At 41.6% G+C, this 24045-nt stretch overlaps 1 protein-coding gene across 1 annotated transcript in view; it reads left to right on the forward strand.

The window, feature by feature from the left end:
- LOC102382883 (long-chain fatty acid transport protein 6) overlaps positions 1–24045 on the forward strand; it is a 50834-nt gene that overhangs the window by 11599 nt on the left and 15190 nt on the right. Inside the window, 2 exon segments of the mRNA XM_025206695.1 lie at positions 2910–3034; positions 18607–18801. Coding sequence (XP_025062480.1) covers positions 2910–3034; positions 18607–18801 — 320 coding nt within the window.

The raw sequence follows: 24045 nt of genomic DNA on the forward strand, positions 1-24045 counted from the left end.
CAACTTTGATTTCGGCTGAATTTGCTGAATTATTTGTTGGGCTTTTTTTTTCTTGTTGGTTAGATTTTCAGAAGCAAGAAGAAGAAACTGTTTTTTTCCCTTGCCCTCCCTTTTCCTGCCAATAATCTAGCAATTAGGTCTCACACCTGGGATATGGGATACCTAGATGCAATTCTTCCTTCTGCCTAAAATGACTTGAACCTGTTATTCTCATGAGAGTGGTCTAACTTTTGTTATAAGTGGGTTAGCCCTTGTCCCAGTGTTGGTGCTGCTCTACTTTGTATTTTATTAGGAGAAAGAGAGGAGTGAAAGAACGATTGTAACTAGTCAGTTAAGACCCTTACTTGGAGGTAGGATATCTGGGATTCAGTTCCTGTTCCAGTGATTACTGATGTGTGTACTACAAAGTGGATTAGTATCTATAGAAGAGAGTGAGAGCACAACCTGCATTGTTCAGTAATCACTTGGGGACACCAAAACACTTCTCCGTTGTGAGAGTTGTTCAAATCTCCTGACACAGGAGGGAACTGAAATCATGTATCCAAGGGGCTGTGAGAGTGACCGGAGTTTCACAAAATTGGAAATGAGGGAAGACTGGTGCCTGACTAGTTCTTCATTTCCATTCCCTTGTTAAAAATACATGACATGGAAACAAAGGTTGTTTTTGTTGCGTGTGTGTATGATCTAAATGTTCTGCTACATCTGAAACAAAAAAATATATTTTTAGTTTTGGCTAAAAAAAAAAAAAAAAAAACCCTGAAAAACATTTTTTTTGGATTAAAATAATTTGTTTGGTTACTGAACAAAAAACTTGCAGAGTATTTCTACAGACTTGATTCAGTAAGGGAACATACTCATTTCTGTTTTGTATAACTATCCTACTTGTATCGTGGTGAAAGAGTATCTTGTCCAATTGTCTGCTGATCTTTTTGTTGGAAATGTTCTACTTAAAATCTATACTTTGTCTTGCTTCTTGCATAATATAGAAGTAGGTTTTATTTTGTGTGTGTGTGTGTGTGTGTGTGTGTATGTATGTATGTATGTATGTATTTATTTATTACCTGATACAGGTTTCCCTCGCTTTATACTGCATGTGCGTTCCTGGAAAATGGCATGTAACTCGAAGTCGCATAAAGGGAACCCACTTTACAATGTAACAAATAGGGATACATTCTAAGACCTTGACTGTACTGACCTCCAGAAACATTGCTACCACTTTTACAAGACAGTTTTGGTACTTGCCAACAGCAGACAGTACACACACGCACAGGGTACTGGCATAATGGGGATGTCATCTACAGAAACACGTGTCACAGACAATGAGCGAGGAGCACAGATCCACACAGGAGACGACATTTTAGTGCATGTCACTCCCACAATGCACCGCACAAAGCAGCTGACTGAGGGCTTCCACCACACTGATTGCATGAGTGAATTTTCCTCGCATATAATAAAATTTTGGTATAAAAAGGGTCGTCACATAAGAGTGAATTTGCACATAAAGAACCCATATACAGCGAGGGGAAACCTGTATAACCAACTCCGTGGAAGTGGAATGAATAATATTTAGCTATATGTAGAGTCCATACCCATAGTAAATTAACTTCTGTTCCTCATTTTTTTTTTTTTTTTTTTTTTTTCTCATTTGTTAGGTGATTTATCAAAATGCCTGGTGGATATCAGTTCTAGAATTAGAATTCATTATGAAATCCTCTGCTTCTGGCAGAAAGGGTGAAAGCATTTTAGGATTTCATGGTGGTTGCAAATGTAAAAAAAACAAAACAAAAAACAACAAAACACCAAACCCAGCACTTTACTTTTAACTTGGCACACTCTTGCGCTGAACCCCACACATGCTCAGAAGTGGCAGCACATTACTTTGACCTGATTCGTCCGATGCCTATAAAGGTCGGGTGCTTTAGTGGGGCTTTTTTGGTGAGTTTATCTAATAGTTGATTGAATCTTTACAGAGCTGCAGAGCCGGGTTGAAGTAATGTGCTTCTGCTTCCAGTAAAGCACATTTTGTCTTTGTTGTTTTTATGTCTGTAAGCAGCCTCTGTGCTCATCCAGAATTACTGCAGTGCAGAGCATCCCTTTTACATAATACCTCCTTCCACCCTATAGTAACAAAAATCAATATACACAACATTTAAGTATCCTATACACAGGAAAATAATTATCTCTCTGCCCCCACCCCCTTCTGACTTAAATACTCTACTTGTGTATAACTCTTAAATAACTCCCCGCTAAGACTGAGAGATTCCAAGACATGCAAATTGAGAACCACTAGTCAAAGAAGACTAATTCAAACACAAATGAATCAAAATTGGCTGGCTATAGATGTGCTCGTTCATGTTTTAGTTAGAATGTATCAGAGCAGATTTGATTGAATCTGTTCTAATTGGAATGCTCCAGCCTTGCCTCATTGTCATGTGTATTAAACTCCTGTGCATTTTTAAATTGCCGTTGGGGCATTTTATCTAAGCCTCCTCAAATGAGCTTTAGACTAAGATTCCCACAGGCATTTTAAAATGTTCGAGGGCTTAGTACAATGATGGTGAGCTGTTTTAATTAGAGTGGCTGTCCAGGAACTGCTTTAATTAAAACACCCCTCCGACCCCCAAGCACGTATATGGGCAGCCTCCGAGGCTAAAATATGTATAGTGGCTTTCCTATTATGTTCATATTCCAGTATTAATGGGAATCTGTCTCAGATAATTTTGCTGTTACGTTTTGTCATATTTGTTTGGTGAGACTACTGCAGTATTTTAACATAATAGAAGTTTGTGTTTAATTTTGGTACCAAAAAAAAAATAAATTCCAGAACCTTTCCAATATATTCTGTATTAAAATTGAAAGCTTATAGCCACAGAGCAGTGATATATTTCTTCCCTTATTTTTCCCATAAGGTGCAACTTGTGTCTTAAGAAAGAAATTTTCAGCTAGTAATTTTTGGAATGACTGCAAAAAATACAATGTGACTCTTATCCAGTATATTGGAGAACTTTGCCGTTACCTTTGCAACCAACCTGTGGTAAGTGGAATTACAATTATTGTTATACTGTCAATTGATGATGTGCTGATTTTTTTGTATATTCATTTTTGAAGCTGTAGTTGTACTAAAAGGGAAACTTCAAGGTTAACCTATTCATCTGCCATTCTTCCTGTGAAAGTCTTTGACTCATCATGAGTACCAATTAGGTTTGATGCTGGGAAAGCTGTTAGAAGACTGAAAGAAGCATATACAGTGGGACTGAAAAATGAATTGGAAATCTTGTGATTAAAAGTTTAGCACTGAGTGACCTATGAGCATCTACATTCTACTAATATATACTAATGCATTTTCAAAATGGTTATTCTTGAAATAATTAAATTAAGTCTTATTAAATGTTGGAAGCCTAATTTTAACCTTATCAGTTTTAGTTGGCAGTGTGAAAAATACATGCACCATTCCTCTTCTTTTCTTTTGTAATTTTTAAAGTGCTGAATACAGTTCAAAAGCTCAAGAGGAAATTGTTTTAAGTTCCTGTTAAAAAGTTGCTATAGACAAGCCAGTTAGCTTTCTTAAAGTACCAGTCCTGCCTGGATCATAGTCTACTTCAGTGCTAGCTTTTGTATACTTGTTCTGATGAAACCATATTCCATCTCTGGTGGTCCAGGATCAAGGTTTGTAGAGCTAGCTATAAATACCTTTATGACTGTTTCACGTTAACTGACTCTAATCACATTCTTGCTGGAAAATGAGCGCAAGGATAGAACAGAGTAGAAGATCCTTCATGCTTTTACTACTCTTTTTGAGTTGCAGCATTTCCCATTATGCATGTTTAATAATAAGTCCCAATAATCAAATAATTAAGACATTTTTATGAACATTGGTACCCCTCTAATGGCTTGTTACTGGGAAAAGATTTTAGTTTTTAACACTGTCTTAGAACAGTGTCCAATTCTATGAATAAAACTAAATAACTCCTTGAAAGTGCTCTTAGCACACTAAGCAAAGAAAGTTTTAATCCTTTTTGTTTTAATATGACTTTTTCAAAACAACTCAAGGAATTTTGGCAACCAGAATCCACAGAAATGTAATTGCATGCATAACTTGGTGCCTAACTTCTTGTGCTTTCAAAAATATCCCATTAAGTATAGAAGAATTGCCTTAAGTTGGTCTTCACATTTTAAAATGTACAATCAGTATGTTATGTCCCTGTCACTGGAATTAAGCGACAGGTTTTAAGAAATGATAATTGTAGTTATTTCATGTTAATAAATCTTCCAAAATAATCAGCACTGACTTCCAGCAGTTGTTTGTTAACAGAAAAATATGTTAACAAAGATTATTTTTCAGTAATACTAATAACTGACTCTTAGAGGCCTGTCCAATTCTACTGGATCCAGTGGAAAAAACTCCCATTAACTTTGGATCAATCTTCTTTCTTTTCATTCATCCTTGCTGAAATTTGTTGCAAAGACAGACCTTTAGGACTTTGTTTCCTTTCTGCATACTAGCATGAACTCACTTTCATTAAGTAATCTGTTAGCTTACATGTTGAATTAATTTGAGCTGCCATGTCTTAAATTCTGCCTGCTAACATACCATTCACATGATAATGTTAAAGAAAACTCCCAATGCTCACCTTTAATCAATTAAATTCATAAAATGAATCAGAAAAATATGTCTGGTAATAAGGCATCTTTTCATATTTTTATTGTACTTGCGTATAAAGTAAAATAGGGCACTCCATTATCCAGCGAAGCTTTATCCTAGAGTAAATTCTCCGTAAAAGAATCTAAATGATAAAAATGTTAGGAGTTGCAAATTGTTTTTGGAAGTTAAATGAGATCTATGCTTTGTGCGTTATACTGTACAATTAAGCTTTTCATTTAGATCTCTTCATTGCCAGAATATATTTCTGACAAAGAGGCCGGGACTGAAGTTAAGGACTGGAAGGGACTTTCTAGATAATCAAGTCCAGTTCCTACAGTTTCTAGTGGCCACATCATATAATTCTATTTTTAACTTTATCATGGTCCATTTTATGGGTAATTAGGTTCTTTGACTCTCTATTCCTATTGGAAGGCTGGTCCACATCTCTGCTCATTTGGGCTAAGGGCAGACATTCAAAAAGCCAGAGTCTGAATTGATTTCAACCTTTGCAGGTTAGTCTAACCTGCCTAGATCCAGCCGGTTTGTAACAGGACAGACATCCCCCGCTGGACTGAGAAATTGTGGGCACGTGCCTGTAGTTGCTCAGGCCACGGGATGCTAGAGCGCGCTCTCGGGTGCAGGGAAGCTGCGGGGGTGCGGCAAGGGGGGCGGCAAGGGGGGAGAGCATGGCCAGTCTGGGCTGAACTGGCCAGAGAGGGATTTAATTCCCCCCCGTCTACTGGCAGGGACCAGGGCCATTGATGGGGGGCAGTAGCGTCTCTCATAGTGTCAGGGAGCATGAACTCCTTCCCAGTAGGGCCGCCATGCTGTGGGGTGGGCAGACCTTGGCATACTGCATGTGGCAACATCGGAGCCCAGAGGGGGCCAGAGCCCTCCAAATGTCCTCGTCCTGTCCCCAGAGCTGCTGCACGCTACATCAGCTTTCCTCGCTCTGCAGCATGCTCCCCCACTGTGAAGAGGCTCGCACTTAGTAAAACTATGACAGGCTGCTGCCCCTGTCACGGTCGCTCCCAGCTCGTTGCACCAGTTTTTCAAGAACTGGAATCATGAGAATGTTCGTTAGTAAGAGAGTTGAATGTTACTATAACTAAAACCCATTAATCCTGCTTCTAAATTAACCATATAAGTTATTGGAGAGCATGGCTGCAAATCGCTCATAGGTTTTTTTTTCGACCCCCAAGTTATCTTTCTGTTACATTATTTTAATACTTTCTCTTTGATCATCATCGTACTTGCTATTATCTTCATTTTCATGCTTTTCTACTTCTTGTGTACCAAGGTCAGCCATAGAGATTACACACCTCTTTTTCAAATTTCTTCTCTAATTTCTTATTTTAAACTCTCCGATCATGGAACACTCTATTTTCCTAAGTAACTTTGGAGGGATTCCATCCTTTGAGAAGAATCCTCTTTCTGAATACTAGTCATCAAGCAGCCCCAATCCTTCTTTTCAGGGGTGCACTGATAAAGATTTTTTTGGCTGATACCAATGGTCAATTATTAACCAGTCATGTTGGCTGATACCAATTTGATAGCCGATATGCAGCCTGGCAGCTTGGAGAGCAGCATCCAGCTGGTAAGTCTGTGGGGGAGGGAAGGGGCGTGGTGTGGGGGGGCAGATCAAGGCCCCCACGAGGAGGGAGGGAGGGAGTGGGCCTGGGGCAGGGGTAGACACTGCTGAACTGGGGTGGGGCACAGGGTGGAGCCGCAGGCAGCTTGTCCAGAGGGTTTTGGGGGCGGCCAGGGAGGAAGTGGCTCCCCACCACTTCATGCACTCCAGGGGAGGGTTGGGGGACATATGCTTCCCCCAGATTTGTGTGCGGGTTGAGGGCAGGATGCCCACTGCAGGCTCAAAGCCAGGGGCTGTGCCAGCGGTGGGGTGGGCTGGGGCCCTGCTTGGGGTGGGCAATGGTGGCTCTGGGAGGGGGTGCTACAGGGCATTTTGGGGTGGTTGTAGTCCATGCCCCCTATGCTTCCCTTGGTTGTGTGTGCAGTAGTACAGAGCTGTCCGCCCCCTGCGCCCCAGACGAGCTGCCCGCAGTTCCATCCCACAACCTGCCCTGCCCTGCCCTGCCGCAGCTAGGCAGCCCCAGCCCCACTCTCCCTCACTGTGGAGGCTTCGATCTCCTCCTCTGCCCCCCTCCCCCCTGACTTACTGGCCGGATACTATTTTCCAGGCTGCGTGCATGCTGCGGTTGTGCGCATGCATGTGGCATTTATCAGAGACATTATCAGCTATATACTGGCCAAAAAAAGCTGATTGGCAATAATGACAGTTTTTTTTCTTTTATTGGTGTTGATCCAATATGGACTAGTATATTGGTGCAAGTCTACTTCCTTTGAGCCATCTATTGATCTCTGTTATATTGACACATCTTCATACACTTTTGGGGATCAGCAAATACCCTAAGGATCCACAAAATATCATCTGAGCCTCTGCTTCTTTGAGCATCTTCCCTGGCCTGTTGCATTCCAATGGGCTTTTTACAGCGTAATTTCTCCCAGTATGTAGGAACCGGTTGCTGTTTCTTTCCCACTCCCATCAGTGTTCTGTACAGCCTTGGGTCTATGTCCCATTTCCTTGCCTGTGACAGACAGTATACTCCCTTCTATTTTCTGGATCTGCTTTGGTTGACAGGCCTGTTGGTTCTCCTTGACACAGTTCTGTTTCATATAGATCTGTCTCTTTCAGACTTTTGTATGTGTTCCTTTTTTATCTCTATCTTCGTTGTCTCCTCAGTAAAAGTAAGTTAAAAGAAAAATACCCCAGCATCACAGTACAGTGTGTGACTGTGGCACAGCCTTTCTCTGGACAACTGTTTTATTTTGTGAGCACAATCCTTATCAGAGCTGATAAAGAGCCAAGTTGATTGGTATGTAATGTGCAGGAATTTCCTGGTGCAGATGCTTTCCCTGCACCCCACACCTATAGTATCCAGGTTGCTGCTGTGGCACAGGCTTCCATGGGGCCTCTACAACAAGTAGATGCAAACTTTGTGCACTCAACTAAATCAAAAGTCCTGTATCTTCAGCAGTAAAAGCTATCTAAATAATTGTTGTTTGGAGCTCAATTGCAAAAGGGGATATAGCATATCACTTTTAGGACAGTCCCCACTTAGGAATGCTCCCATTCCACAAATTAGGCTTTGTTCTCTCCATGAAGCGCCTTTGTCCATTAGTAGGAACTGCTGGATCCCCAAAGTAAAGTATTTCCAGAAATCTGGCAGACGCATCTTGTATTGTTAATTTAGGTTGAAGCCACAGATGCTCCCTCAAAGAGTTGTATCTATTATACAATTGCCTGGTTAATTGTGCAATTAATTTAGACTGGCTACATGTGTAAATTAACTATGGTGCCTTAAAAAGTTCCAAACAGTTATAAAGTTATTGCTGAAAAACATGCAATAACATTATAGCTGGCTTCCACCCAACTTTAATTTGCATGTGTAACCTGTGCTCCTGTGGTTGGGAGGCTTCAGTCTCATAGCCACAGGAGCACCCCATGCACCTCCATGGTGGGGAGACCAGCTGCTGTGATCTCCCAGATGCAGGAGATCACAAGCTGCTGAGATCACGGTACCTGGTCTCACAGCTGCAGAAGCGTGTATTGCTCCCCCATGACTGGGAGATTGTACCATGCAGCCTGCAGCTGGGAGACTTCAGCCACTGCCATCTCCCAGCCATGGATGTGCATGGTGTGCCCCTGTGCCTGGGAGATCACAGCAGCTGCAGTCTCTGAACCTCAGGGTATACAAGGCACCCCCAGCAGCTAGGAGATCACAGAAGCTGGTGTCCCAGCCAAGAGGGTGTGCAGGGCAGCCTCATGACTGGGAGCCCTGTCAGCTGAGGGGGCTCCCAGCTGTGGGAACTTGCTTCTTGCCAGTTCCCACAATCACATCTCCTGCCATGCACATGTGGTATAGCAAGATGTACAGTTGTGTGGATCATGCATTAGATCCCATCATGCATTTACCTGCACATGTAGAGGGGGCCAAATTATTTATTCCCACCAGATAAAAAATTCTCTTCCATCTGAGGCTTACCTTACCAAGTGGAAGGCAGGGGTGGACAATTATTTAGGCTGGAGGGCAACTTGGTGAGCTATTGAGGGTGAGAGGGGAGTGCTAACCCAGCCTCAGTCTCCCATCATGACTGTTTACACTGCCTGGATGAGCGGGGCTGGGGGAGGAGGGGAGGCAGGGAGATGCCAGTTGATCCTATCTGGCCCTGTCTGTCCTCCACCTACTGCTGGGGGTGCCAGATGGAGCAGGTAGGGTCTCCATGGAGACCCTTGTGGTACCCCAGATGTGATGGGGCCACAGATCGGTAGGGGTCAGCATCCAGGAATGGGATGGGCAGTGTGTGTGTGGTGGATGGGCCGGGATGGACCATGTCCAGCAGTGGTGGTGAAGACATTGGTAGCTGGAATGTAAGGGTGAGTAAGCTCCTGCTGTGGGGGCTGCCAGGAAGCCAACTCCAGCTGCCGCACTCCCACCGTGGTGCTGCCCAGCCCCATGGACTATATTTCCTGGCATGTCCAGAAGCTGTACCTGGGGATAGGGTGGGTTGTGTTCTGTGCCAGGTGGCACCTCTGTGCCTAGGGGTGGTGGGACTGGCCACATGTGCCATGGCCCGGGCTGCTATATGCATCATGGCCCAGGCTGCCTTCCATGTCTGGACCAGGCAGGGCCAAGGGACCTGCTGTGGGATGGATAGAATCACTTGGCAGGCTGGATGTGGCCCATGGGCTGTATTTTTTGCCCACCCCGGACCTAAGGGGTCATAGATCCACTGTAATTTAGGACCATTATGTGCTCAAACTAGCTGTAATGAGGTCACAGGTTGAGGCCATTGGCTACCTTAATTCCTTTGGATTTGCAAGATCTGGTTTATTGTGTGGAATTCCTCTTAAGGATACAGTTAAGAGATTTTCATTGTGCTTGAAAAGTATAAATGGAAACAAATTTACCTGCTTCTATCTGATCTCTAAAGAGTTTCATTTTGCCTATGTTTATAAATGACCCATTTCGTTTGTGTATATTCTTGTATCTTCTGTTCATTGTTGAACAAATGTGCTTGATGAAAAGATCTCTTTGTTTTGTTTTAGTGGGTGTTACCAAAAGGCTTTATATGTGAAACACTCAGAACTCAGTGAGCTCAGTAGGAGGTAACTTTGGGTCAGTAACTGATGCATTAATTTCAGTGTAGCAATGATACTGAAGGAAAAATGATCAGTTAAAAAAGTTGTATTACTTTTAAATAAAATTGACTTGAGCATTTCACCATTACAGCCTGAGAGGGTAAACAAACAATTTCCTAGAAACAGTGAATTGAAAGCTCTTATACGTAGCTCAAAATAAGACTGAAACATTTTTAAATGCATTTTTTTTTATTAATAAACTGTTTGGTAAGTGTTTAAAATACAATGAAGCTTCATATCTCTGAGATGCATAAAAAGCTACAATTGTGGCAGTGTGATGTTATCTCCAAAATTAAAAGCTAAGTACTTTATTTAATTTACATTTTAAAATGGTATAATATAGCAATGTTATTGTTGCTGGTAACACCCTCTGTCAGCTCCCTCATGCTGAATAATGAATCACATGTTGAAGTAAGGTCATAGAGCCAAGGATGTAGGAAAAAAACAATGTTGTATGTGATTAAATATATAAAAATATTTCTTATCTGATTCTTTCAGTTAAAATAAGATTAAAAAAGGGAAAAGGGGGCTTTATGAAAGTAAGCAAAAAATAGTTGAATGGAATGATGGTAAAACAGGACCTTACCAGTCAAGTGTAGACCTGGGAGAGTATATCAGAATGATGCTATAGGTATTTCTAGTCAGAGATGACAACATGCATGAAATCTGGATTTTTTTTCTGGATCATCTCGAGAAGGATTTCCAAAATCAACAAAAATTTCTCTTTCCTTTTTAGCAAGGTATCCATTTTTAAGCAGGAAGGATGGGGAAGGTGTGGGGGACAGCCGGTTTTGACCCAGGTACTGAAAGGTAACTTACACAGTGCCAAAAGGAAATTCACAATGTATTTGATGTTTACTGGAATGCTTGTTTCCTCTACACTTCACTCTCATTCAGAGATGGGACAGTGGGGCCCCATGTAGCCATGTGGGTGGTAAAAGCTTGAGCATGGAAAATGCTTTCCTGCTGTGTGATCTTCTGTTTGTCATTATGTGGGAGCAGCAATGCAGTAGATGAAAAATCTTTGAGAGATTTGCCTATAAGTAGCATTATAGGTGAGGTTGAAAAGTTCATATTAAAGTTGCCTGACACTTCCTAGAGTTTAGATCAGGTATTTATAATTTTGCCAATCTTTTAACTATTTAGATTATAAAATTATCTGTTTAAATTTTTGCCTTGCTCTGAATAATTTTGGTTTTTTCCTTTGGAGCAGGCTCTTGAACTCTGGTAGCTTTTAGGTCATGGGGATGAACCTTTGCTATACCCATTAAAATCTAGTCAAATTTAGCTGAGTTATAAGGTTTTGAAAATGCATAACTTGTACATGCTCAATACAAAATTATTTGGTAACAAGAATTTCAGCTGCTGAAATCTTAGAAGATTCTATTTTTACAGAGTAAGCTGACCTCACCGTATATGAGCCTTCTCTACAGAGCAACAAAGTGTGGTGTAGCTCAAGGGTCTTCTTGCTCAGCCAGACCTAGTCTGTCCCACAGGACTTGAAGTTCAAACCTCAGTTTTCATCACAGCCCTGTCCCTCCTATCCCCAATACCCAGTGCCGATTTCCTTTTTTGCCTTACCTCTTCACCTTCAACCTTCTCACCTTGCTAGTTCTGTCTTCTAGCTCTTCATATAACCTCTCTTCTCAACCTAGGATGGTTTCTGGTCCTAGGTTCCCTTTCCAGGCTCCTCATCAGATCCCTGTTTCCCCAGTAATTTTTTTTTTATATGACAATTCCATATGGCAGCCTCTGCATACCTGGCGCACAAACAGCAGCAGTGCTTATCCCTTGGACTCTGAAGCCATGCCAAAACATGGGCTCCAAGCAGACCCCACACTGATCAGCTGGTGAACAAGAGCACTAGCATCAAGGATTTGTGGCACGAGGGAATATGACCACTTACTTCATTGCTCATGTGCCCCACAATTAAAGGGGGTGGTGGCCATATCCTCACTCCCCCTTTCCCCCAAGCCGTGATCTTGGGTCTGCCCATGGACATGTGTGTATACACACACACACACACACACACACACACACACACACAATAATTTTGTGCTGCACTTGTGGAAATTGTAGATCAGACTTTACAAACTATTATTCAACAGATTTTACACACGATTATTCAGCCTAAATTCCATTTAGGAATAAAAATAAAGTTAAGAGATTTTGAGAAGGATCTCAATGGTTTCTGAAAATTCAAAACCTGCTTAGTTCATTTAGCACTTACATGAGAGAGAGAGATCAGCCCATTTGAAAATGACCCCAATCATATTTAAGGAAATCATTTTTTTTTTTTTTTCCCCCAAAAACATTTTTTTTTCACATTTGACCACACTGGATTTCATAGACATTCAGGCTAGAAGGGGCCCTGGAGGATTGAGTCCAGCCCCCTGCCCCAGGGGGAGGAAGTCAGCAGTGATCATAGGATCCCAGCAAGATAAACATCCAAATGTGTCTTGAAGGTGTTCAAAGTGGGTGCTTGAACCACCTCTGGCAGCAGTCTATTCCAAACCTTGGGGGGCTCGAGCAGTAAAGAAGTTCTTCCTTATGTCCAGTCTGAATTGGTCGCAGCAGAGTTTGTGACTGTTCGATCTTGTTATCCCTTGGGGCTCTCTGGTGAACAGACATTCCCCCAGATCCAGATGAGCACCTCTGATAAACTTACACGTGGCCACCAGATCACCCCTGAGCCTGCACTTTTCTAGGCTGAAGAGTCCCATGGCTCTTAGCCTCTCGTCATAAGGTCTGTTTTCCTGACCTCTGATCATGAGTGTGGCTCTCCTCTGCACCCTCTCAAGCTTCTCCACATCCTTTTTTGAATTGTGGAGCCCAAAACTGGACGTGGTACTCCAGCTGCAGCCTCACCAAGGCCGAGTCATTCTCCTGTTGTACGTCCTGGGATTTGCTTGAGAAGCATCTATGGATGCAAGCCAGTGTTTTGCTTGCTTCACTAGCCACAGCATCATGTTGAAGGCTCATGGGGGTCATGATTGACCACAAGACGAACAAGTCCCTTTCATCTGTAGTACTAACCAGCGTAACACTGCTGAGCCTATAAGCATGCTGCAGGTTTTTTTCCCCCAAGGTGGAGGATCTTGCATTTTTTGGTGTTGAACACCATCAGGTTCTCATCCGCCCATTTCATGAGCCTGTCAAGATCTGCCTGGATCCCCCTCCTGTCCTCAAGTGTGAATGCTTTACCCCAGAGTTTAGAGTCATCGGCAAACTTCGCCAGTCCACTTCTGACACCAATGTCCACATCTTTGATGAAGATGTTAAACAGTATAGGCCCTAGGACAGAGCCTTAAGGGACCCCACTGGTGACTGTGCACCAAGGCAATTGGCTTCCGTCAACCACCACCTTCTGGGTCCAATTCACCAGCCAGTGGATCATGGTGAGGTTGAGGCCTCATTTAGCCAGTTTTGCCAAGAGGTGATCGTGGGATACTAGATCGAAGGCTTTTTTTAAAGTCAAGATATACGACATCAGTCTCTTCCCCCTTGTCCAGGTGATAGGTCACCTGGTTGTAAAAGGAAATGAAATTGGTCAAGCAAGACCCACCCACAACAAACCCATGCTGGGTATCCCTCAGGATATTGCCGTCAGCTAGTCTGTTAAGGATGGCCTCTTTGATAATCTTTTCCAAGGCCTTCCCCAGGATAGAGGTCAGGCTGACGGGCCTGTAGTTTGCCGGATCTACTTTCCTCCCTTTCTTGAAGATTGGTGTGACATTGGCCTTCTTCCAGTCTTCAGGCACTTCACCAGGGCACCAGGAGTTCTCAAAGATCTGTGCCAGGGGCTGAGCTATGATGCTTGCCAGCTCCTTGAGTACCCTGGGGTGTAAACCGTCAGGGCCGGCTGACTTGAAGGTATCCAGCCTGTCAAGGTGTTCCTTCACAAGGTCAGCTTCGATGGAGGGCAAGGAATCTCCCTTACCTGGGCCTCCTGATCCACAGTGGGTAGAGGTGTCCCATGGGACTGGTGAAAAACTTAGATTTAAAAAAAGGTAATTCAGAAATGCATTTTAAATTTCATGTTAATCAGTTTCTAGATAATATATTATTTTCGTATTCTAATTTACTCAAATAAGTTGTTTTTCATCCATGAGAGTCAACTACAAAAGTAAAATAATTGGCTACCTAGGATCTTTATCGTCATAATTTTGAAAAAAAATTCAACTATTGCGTGGTATGATCTGCAATAATTTATATGCACAAAGTTGCTGTTAATGGTTGGTTGGTTGTTTATTTGTTTTGCTAGATTATATTACAGTTCACTTCATTTTGATGAACTTGATAACCCACTTTTCATATAAATTCTTTTTAGTTTTCAGTTTTTAAGAACTTTATTTTAAATGTACAGTAAAGTTAGTTTGCTATAAAATGTAAGACCTCAGCATTTGAGTTAAAATACTTTAGAAACCATCTAAAACGTGTTTAAGCTGTCTCTTTAGTAGGTGGCTACTTGGTTTTTTGCAACAGAAAAGAAAACTAAGTAATCTGCAGGTGTTGGAGCCTTTTGGTAAGGGGAATGTTTGAAAAGTACAGCAGCTGGTAAATTCTAATTGTGTATGAATGAGCTGAGAACTATTCAAATGCAGCAAACCAGTTCCAGCTTTTCTCCTGGATGGAGGAATGTTAAAGCTGGAGCCAGTTTCCTGTATTTGAATCTTCTCAGCTCGTTCATACACAATTAGGATGTACCAGTTGCTACCCTTCTAAAATGTTCAAAATTAGTACTTGATTTTTCACAGTGTGCTTTTGAAATGTTCCTGGAAGTTTAAACCCGTCCAAAGTGGTCTATATTTCTAAACTCCTAAGGCGCCTATACACGATTAATCGAGTCTGCTGCAACATGGAATTACTGCGCTCCAGCAGAATCCAGTGTCATGTGTATCAGTGTTCCCATGCTGAAAAATGGCAGTGGAGGCGCTTTAAATAAAGCTCATTCGACAAACTTTAGTTGAAGCACCCCTGTGCCATATATCAGCACAGGGATGCTGATACACATATCGCTCCAGGCGCTTTAATTAGAGCGGCTCTTGGAGCCACTCTAATTTAAAGCTTCTCCCCCCGCTGTCTCCCAGAGCAAGTGTATAAATGCCCTTTGGGGTTTAAAGTGTATTTAGAAAAATCTAAGTGTTACATTTCTGCACATCCTGACCATCCTACTTCTAGGACGGGTGGGCAAAATGCAGCACGTGGGCTGGATGCGGCCCACCAGGCCATTCTATCTGGCCTACAGGGCCCTTAAATTTAGAAAATTAATATTTATCTGCTCCTGGCTGCCTGTCATGCGGCCCTTAATGGCTTGCCAAAACTCAATAAGTGGCCCTCCGTCTGAAATAATTGCCCGCCTCTGTCTTAGGATGTGTCTGCACAGCATATTAACCCAGCTGAACCTGTGTCCTTGACTCGCAGAGTTCTGTATAACCATGCCAAGGCAAGCCATTGAGCAAAGTGGTAGAACTGATCAGGTAATTGTCAGCTAACGAAAATGTTAGAAAAATAATAACTATAACCCTTACTTGTTTGTTTTTTAATGCAAGTATTGACACAAACAGTGATACTTAGCTCCACTGTAGAATTTGCAAAATGGAGGTACTTCTTACCCTGGTAAGATGTAGGTCTTAATGTGAAGCAGTTTCTGTCTTGTCACCATAAGACATCTAAAGGTGGAAAACGGGAGCCTCTCCACTATCTAAGAATGACAATATTTACTTGAATATAGAATGGCTCTGATTATAAGACAGTCCTCCCAATAATTGGATTCTATATATGGGAAATTTATAAATGTGATATAATTTTCCAGGTATAGAATCAAATTATTGGAGACTTGTCTTGAATTTGTCAGCTTTCCACTGATGTAGCAGGGAGATTAAATCTGGGGGGTCAGGTCTGTCCTGCCCCGCCAGTTAACTTTTTCCTGCAACCCCTTCCCTATTATAGTCAGACCCTGCTCTCCCTGAGCATATGGAAGGGAGAAAAATTTTAAAACACTGACCTTGAAATAAATAAAGCTGTAGCGATTTGCATATACCACCCCTAGACTTAGTTCACATAGAATTGATGCACTTTGCCTTTTTTGAAACTGATACAAGTTTTAGTACAGGTACACCATAAACACACTTTTAAGCAGCACTTTTGTACCTATAGAGAGAATACAAACTATGTATGATATTAGTCCAAAGCCAAGAGCCAAAAGGTTCATGATTTACCATATAGTTCATTGGGCTGGGAACCACCAGTCACCAGCATTTCAAGCCATGGTGACCCCACAGTTTAGCACTGTTCAGTATGGGTGTGCATATTCCAGATACCACACCCCCACACTAATCAGCACCAGGCTGAGAGGGGCTATCAGAGATTCTGGGTAAACTGTTTGGGACCCTGTTTGGTGATGTTTGCCAGACATTTAGGGCTGGTAAAGCTGCAGGAATCCTTGGAAATGGGAAAGGAAGGCACAGCTCAGCTGTGGGAATGAAGAGGAATTTGAAATGTATGCAGTGTAGTGACTCTCAGTGACTTGAAGAAGAGTCGGGACTGGGAGTGGGGACAGGGGTCAATAGGCATCTTATTCAGATGGGTTGTGCTAAGGTGCTGGACACCTGGCAGGGGAGACACCATGATCTAGGAAGTGGTTTTCCTAGTTTGCAGGGGAAAACCACTTTCTTGGCAGGGGGTAGTACCCTAACTAAAGTAATGCATAGTTAGCCTCCTATTTTCACTTCCAGTGGAAAGATCTCGGCTATATGCTGGCTGGAAATGGGAGAGTTCTCCCTAGCTTGCTCCTGTGACCATACAGTTGAGGCCAAGCAAAACTTGAGAGCATCCAAACCCCAAGCCTCTGAGCTTGGGCCTGTGCATAGGATGGTGGCCCAAGGATTTGGAAGCATCTGAAGCCCCAGGCAGGGATAGAGAGGATGCTTGCTGGTAGTAGGGCCACACATGGTTCTTGAATGACTCATGGATTTGGAATTGATTTGGCTTGGGACATGAAAAATTGTCCTTAAAGGTGCTGAACACAGTTGATGACCTATGGGTTGCAAGTTTGAAGCCATAGTAGAAGCGCTCACAGCATGGCCTGTCTGATTCCAACAAATCTGCGAATTCTGTTACATGCCTTGTTACAAGGACGTGAAAAGGTTCCCTTTAACATGTTTACCTAGCAGGGGAGATGCCGTGATCAACAGGTTTTCCCAGGGTGAGGCCTGTCCAGGGGGGAGGCTGACCCCTGCAAGTTTCCCAAATGTGATAATGGGGGACTGCATTTCCACTTTCCTCCCAGCTTGCTGCTTTGTTTGGCCTTTTGGCTAGGAGCAAGCATGGCTAGGGGGCATCTAAACTTCAATGCCTTTGGGTTTGGGACCTGCATGTAGGATGCTTGCCATGGATTTGGGGAGTATCCAAAGTCCATTACTGATGGATTTGTGAGGGAGAACGCTTGCTTGGTGGTAGGGCCGCACAGACTTGAATAATTGGACTTGGACAATTAGCTTAGTCTATTTGGAATTTGGAACTAATTTGACCTTAAGCTAAAAAAAAAAATCAGCATGTTTGTCCCATGTGCATCATGTGTTTTACAGTCATGCTCATTGCTGGCTGCATTTAATCAGCTTCATAGTTAGTTTCCATTACTGAACGTATGCTGCTTTTAGCAGAGGTTCAGAAATGGGCAGTGTATTTAACATGGTTTCCTTGAATGCAAATGTAAGGCAAGGGGCTCTTTCCCCCATGTTGACTGGGGGCGGGGACCACCTTCTCTTATAGGATTCCTTTTTGATAGCAAAGTCTACAAAAGCTTCTGCAGTACATAATGTAAGAAGAAATGTATAGTCAACATAGCAACAAAGGAAATAGTGAAAGTTTGTATAACAGATGGCTCAGGTGCTTTAGTTAGGGCAAGAAGTCATATGAACAGCAACTATGTGAAATCTTGGTTGCTTAATTTATAACCAGTTTATGAGGAAAGGATGGAAACTGTTATCCTTTCCAAATGCAAATCTCTGAAAAACAATTCTTATCTTTTTCCATTCTTCACAGTAAGAAAAAACATGACTTCTATTTTTGTTTTAAAACTGATCTAGATGGAAGAAAAAGTATTAGTTGATTCTATTAAGACATTATTTACATGTTCTCATCAAATCATCCATATTTCAATATTCATATATAGTACAACATTTGTAACAGCCCAGCTATATGCTAGATATGTCTCATCAGTTTGCTTTAGCTTCTAATTAGAACTGGGGGACACCAGAGAGGCTACATAGTTTTGCTGGCAGAGGTTGAGTTCTCTCCACAAAAATGTGGGCAACCTGCATTCACAGCTCCTACGCAGATGCAGAACACTTTTTTTCCTGCTGGAAGAGTAACAGGATCACTCTTACTGAAAGTAGGCCTCTGCCACCACCAAAATGGTGGCATAAGGCATGTGTAGAAATGTCCTTGTCTCCTTTTGGATAACCCAGCCACTTTGACATTTTGCACCTGCTATGATGCACTTCACATCCTGCAAACAGCTGATAAAAGTAGAGTTGTGCAGTTCCTACAAGAATTCTTGTAGGCCTCCTGTAATGATGAGGCTTCGGCAGCTAGACTTCTAACATGCCAGCCAGTGTAGACAAGGTCTTGGTTTCTTTCTTTTAGAAGTTAGTACACTTTTTTGTTCAGGTGATATGCTGCAACCAAATTTTCCATTATAATATGTTCTTGAGAATCTTCATTTGTTTTCTCTTAATAGAAAGGAGGAGAAAAAGATCACAAAGTTCGCCTGGCGATTGGAAATGGAATAAGAAGTGATGTATGGAGAGAATTTTTAGATCGGTTTGGTAATATCAAGATATGTGAATTTTATGGTACTACTGAAGGAAACATTTCTTTTCTGAACCATGCAGGGAAAATTGGAGCTGTAGGACGTACTAATTTTTTTCATAAGGTAATTATTACATCTGTTTTATTTTGTAGGGAGTTAGGGGGATAAATGTGATTTCCAGTTTGGTAACTAAATCAGAAGAGATAAGGGCTGAAGTCAGTGGGAGTGCTTTTAGCAAGTCTGAGGGAAGCGTGAAGAGGGTACAGTCTACTGCAAAGACATGGGGTATCTGTTTTGATGGATCTGGCCTGACATGAATTCCTAGATATTTCCCAGGTTTGTGGGTTGGCACTATGCCCCATTTCATATGAGAAATGAACTTTCTCTGTCTCTCAAGAGAGAGATTTGGCGGGAGCCCTTCAAAGAAACTCTTGCACATACTTGCTTTTCCAGAACCCTTTTCCTGAGGTTTTTTCACAAGTGAGACTATCCAGTCCAAACCACCATACCTCTTGTTGTCATCACCCACCTACCCACATGTCTCTCTGAAAAAGTTCCTTCTACTGGAACAGTACTGAGTATGCTACATACTTGATTATCTAAACTTTGGTCATCTCGGTTTCCATTACCCAAAAACAAACTTTTTTTTTTTCACCCTTACTAACTTGTAACTTGGTATTGTGTAGCAAACTGTTCTCTCTTTAGGTAATACAGTACTGCATCTCTACTATTATTTGAAATAGTACCTAGCAGCTATGGGTATTGTATATGGTTCTCTCTTACGCATTATTTAACACACTGCTTATTATCTCTACTCGTAACACAAATACAGTAACAAGTTACTGTTTCACTTACCAAAAAAATGCAGCAATCTGAATGGGATTTTATCAGGGAAGCACGTAGAAGGGAATGAATGTTACAAAAGATAGAGATCAGTTTTGTATTGGTCTTAGAGATTTACAGAAATATTAAAATTTTGGGTAAGTGTTTGGAGTCAACTGCTCCTTTGTTTTGTGTGTTTCTGACTGTACTGTAGTTGTACTGATTGACATGAATAATCTGTCTATCATAATACTCTTGGCCAGTTTCCTTGGATAGTGAATCTTTTGTTTAAACATATTGCACATTTACTGGTCCAAACTGTATTTCAAAGTGTAGATGATGCACTTGTTTCATTCTGCATTGGTTGATATTCCTTACACATCATGGAATAGGATAGCAGAGTAGCTCTGCATTTGAAAAGCATGCATGTCTGTCTGGCATACAAATCCTGTAGGATGGGGAACCTGTATGGGGCTGAAAATGGTTTGAGAAATTATGTATTTGAATGGGCTGTACAAGAGGCTTCTTGGAATCTTTATTGTTATCTAGTTGAACATTTTTGCTATTCCAGTTTTGTTGGTGGGTGCAGACTCCCCTAAGTTTATTTTTTTCCTATTGATATTGTACTTAAAATCTAATTAAAGGAATTAGAAATACACGCGATATGTCTGTCTGCTCTTGAAACCCCAGCCCTTCAACCACGGGTGTGGGAGGCAGGAGAAGAGAGCGGTCCAGTTCCCTAAAATAGGATTAAAAGAAGAGGAGCTGAGAAAGGGAAAAGAAAGCAAATGTAGAATAAACATTTGCTCCAGCCTTCTTGTCTTACTCCCATCACATGTAAGGTTTTCTTTCATAACCTCTAACTTCTGGAGGCTCTTTTATTTTTCTTACTCTCTTGCCTTTTCATTCTCACTGAGCCTAGTTCACAACAACAGAAAGAAAAAGGATTGGCCAGTGGAGATGCTTGCTCAGAATAGTTTGCAGTATGAACTGTCCATCCCAGTTCTACAGTGGTAGTGTACCTAATAGGGGTGTGTGAAGCAGGCCCTATTCAATTTGGATTTGGCCCAAATGGGGGACAGTGATTCGATTCATTGAATTGGATCACTGTCCGCAATTCGGTTCAGCCGAATCTGAAGATTCGATGCTGATTCAGAGAATTAGCGATTCGGACATAGACACAGCTTTAAAAGTTTTTCTACGTACCTTGAGTAGCAGGTGCGGCTTGTGATTGCTGCAATGCTGGGGCACGTGGAGCATCCCACAGGAGTGTAGGGGGGCCTCCACATGCTCGGCAGTGAATCTGGAAGAGGACTGGAAATAGTTATGGGTCTGCCAGGGAGCGTGCAGGGGGCCTCCTCTCCTGTGATGGGGAAGTGCTTCTGGTCTGCTTCCAGGTCTGCTGCTGAGCACACTGGGGAGCCCCCCATGCTCCTGTGGGACCCCTGCTACCTAGAGGTATGTAGAAAAAACATTTAAAACTGCGTCTGTCCACATCTCTCTGAATCGATTCGGAGGGTTCCGATTCGATTCAGAGAGATTAAAGGTCCTCTGATTCAATTCGGATTCAGAGATTCGGCCACCGAATTGGGCCAAATCTCCACCAAATTGAATCAGCGACCGCACTGCCCTCGTACCTAATTCTCGAATGCTTGAGAAATATTTTCTTAAATGGTTGTAGCTAGCATGGTTTTGCGCAGCAGTGACTATGCAATTTGATTTTGCTTAGTCTGGAGAAGAGGAGACTGAGGGGAGATTTAATAACAGCCTTCAAATACCTGAGTGGGGGTTCCAAAGAAGATGAAGCTAGACTGTTCTTGGTGGTGGCAGGTGACAGAACAAGGAGCAATGGGCTCAAGTTGCAGCAAGGGAAGTTTAGGTTAGGTATCAGGAAAAACTTTCGCACCAGGAAGGTAGGAAAAGCACTGCAACAAGTTACTCAGAGAGGTTGTAGAGTATCCATCCTTGGAGGTTTTTAAGACCTGGCCAGACAAAGCCTTGGCTGGAATAAAATAGTTGGGGATGATCCTTCTTTGAGCAGGGAGTTGGACTAGATGACCCCTAAGGTCCCTTTCAACTCCAATTTTCTGATTCTATGATTCTGTGTTGGCAGCTTTGAATGGGAAAATATGAATAGGGGCTATACTTTCTTGTATCCAACACACTAGAATAATTAAAATAAGAAATTGATTTAATGTAAAAAGCTGAATAAGTATGGATAATAAGAACATCCAAAATTTTATATTAGATAGGTTCGGTGCATAAATTATCCATTTTGTGGGAAGGGTGAGAAAAATATGAATAAATTTCTCCTGTAGACAGGTTATCCCCAAGTTTTCCCCTGCAGCATATTTAGTCTTCCACAGCCAGTACTTACTGCTGTCAAAGACCGCATACAGACCTTTACAGTTCACTGTCTTTTCCTATATTTCTTTGCATTGATGTGATAAATGTAGCATAGTATCTGAAGGTTAAATATAGACACAGTAGCTGCTGAATTAGCAAGATGATTCATTTTCATCATTCCATGAGCCGATATCATCTGTCACTAAATAAGGAAGGGGTCAAAAACTAATGTGTGATTAATGTTCCATGCTGTATTTCATAGGTAATATCAAAGGCAGAATACCAGGCATGTGATTTTTATTTGTACATCCAACCTCTACCAAAAAAGTCCACAAAGGAAAAAATAAGTTAATTAGCTGTGACCGTAATACTCCTACTTCATGATACTTAAAAAAGTTGTGGTGAAAAAGGGTGACTATTGTTGCAGTGTTCCAGGTAACCAGAGGCCCACTAAATGCAAGATACTGAATGGAAACTAATGCTTTAATATATATTTCTGTATAAAAAAAGTCCTTTTGATATACATGAACAAATCCATCAGTAGGGATATCTAGTGGACAAACGCCATAGATAACAGTATTCCATGTCTTAAGGAATATTCATATGTTCCTCATATATATTATAATGCAGAAGGAGTTAGCTATTAGGCTGTCTTTAGTATTAATCAAATATATATTAGTAAGGCACTGCATATTGTACCCCATGCTACAAGAGAGAAAACTTCAAAGGAAAGTGAGGAAAGGGAACTCATGAGATGTCAAGTTAATTATCAGGTTTTCTCTATTTAACTACCTGGTTTTCTCTATTAAGAAATCCAAAATTCTCTGAATTAACAAAAAACAACCCAAAATCTGCATAGACTTACCTGTATCCAGCTGCCAGGGCTACTCCCACCCCTTGTGTGTGTGTGTGTGTGTGTGTGTGTGTGTGTGTGTGTGTGTGTGTGTACACACACATGTAGCACCCCCTGCCTCCAAGTCACCTTCCCCTTGCTCCCTCAAGCCCCAAGCAGCTCCTTGCATGCTGGAAGGCTGCAAGGGGAAACCCACAGTTTCCCATGATTTTCTCTTTTAAAAGGGAAAGTCCGTGGTTTTTTTTCCATGGGAAATGGAAAATCTGGATCCCTGTTGATAACGTAGACTAAAAATGCCCTCTACCAATACACCCCGGAAAAAGCAGCATATAAAATTAATATTCAGATTTTGATTATGGGCTTAATTTTTGGCATAGTTTTAAATATTTACATTTTTAAAGGTGTGTATTTTTCTCTCAGACTTTACGTGTGAAATTTTACTCTGTGGTTATCCTTGTGGAAATTAGTGGGAGTATTTGTTTGTAGAATTAAGTATTGGTCACCATGACAGTGACAGTCATTGTCAATGGCACCTGGCAGAATCAGGTGCTAAGTGAAAAATTGATGGAAAATTGGACAGTAGCAATGAATAAAAAATAATTTAGCATAAATTGTTGAAATGTTTTCCTTTTTCATTCAGCAAAGCAGAACCGATTTACTTAAAGTCTTAAAACTTAAGATGCTTCTTAACATGGAAGTAACTTCAGGTCAAGCAAGTATTTATTTTTGGGCACTATAATGCCTAGAAATTTGTACAGTAATAACGGTGATAGTTTGTTAATGCAAGCAGTATTATAGAGATCTCTTATGATTGTGGGCTGATAATCAGAAAAGGTTAAAACATAACATCTGAAAATTAGTATTGTTGTTGCTCTCTTACCCCTGAGTTATTCACATAGCTTTGAACTAATATATTCTTATACATTGCAATAAGATGTTACAGTAAGATATCTTGCAATAGTATTTCCCAGGTCAGCCCAGACTTGTTTTTTCTTTTTTCTTTTTAAATTGTTTGGTTCTATTTACATTGCCTAGTCAAACCATGCTGGGAACCAGAGTGACTAGAACAGTGTTTAACCAGAGACCATGAACCCACAAACAACTTAACCAAGTGTTACAGATGTTGTCTGTCTCATTTGTGCTGCCTTAAAAATATTGCTCAACAAAGAGATGTCCTTACCCTTTGTTGTGCCACATGACAGGAAAATCAGTGGTGCAACAAAGGTAGAAACAGACTTGCCACTTTATTGCATCAGATGTCTATTACCTTGTGATGCTTCCACCACTCAGCCACCCCATGGGGCTGGCTGGGCAGGCAATACTCCATTTTGCCTGCTGTCACAGAC

This window comes from Alligator sinensis, unplaced genomic scaffold (assembly GCF_000455745.1).
Source record: "Alligator sinensis unplaced genomic scaffold, ASM45574v1 scaffold10_1, whole genome shotgun sequence".
Taxonomy (NCBI): Eukaryota; Metazoa; Chordata; order Crocodylia; family Alligatoridae; genus Alligator; species Alligator sinensis.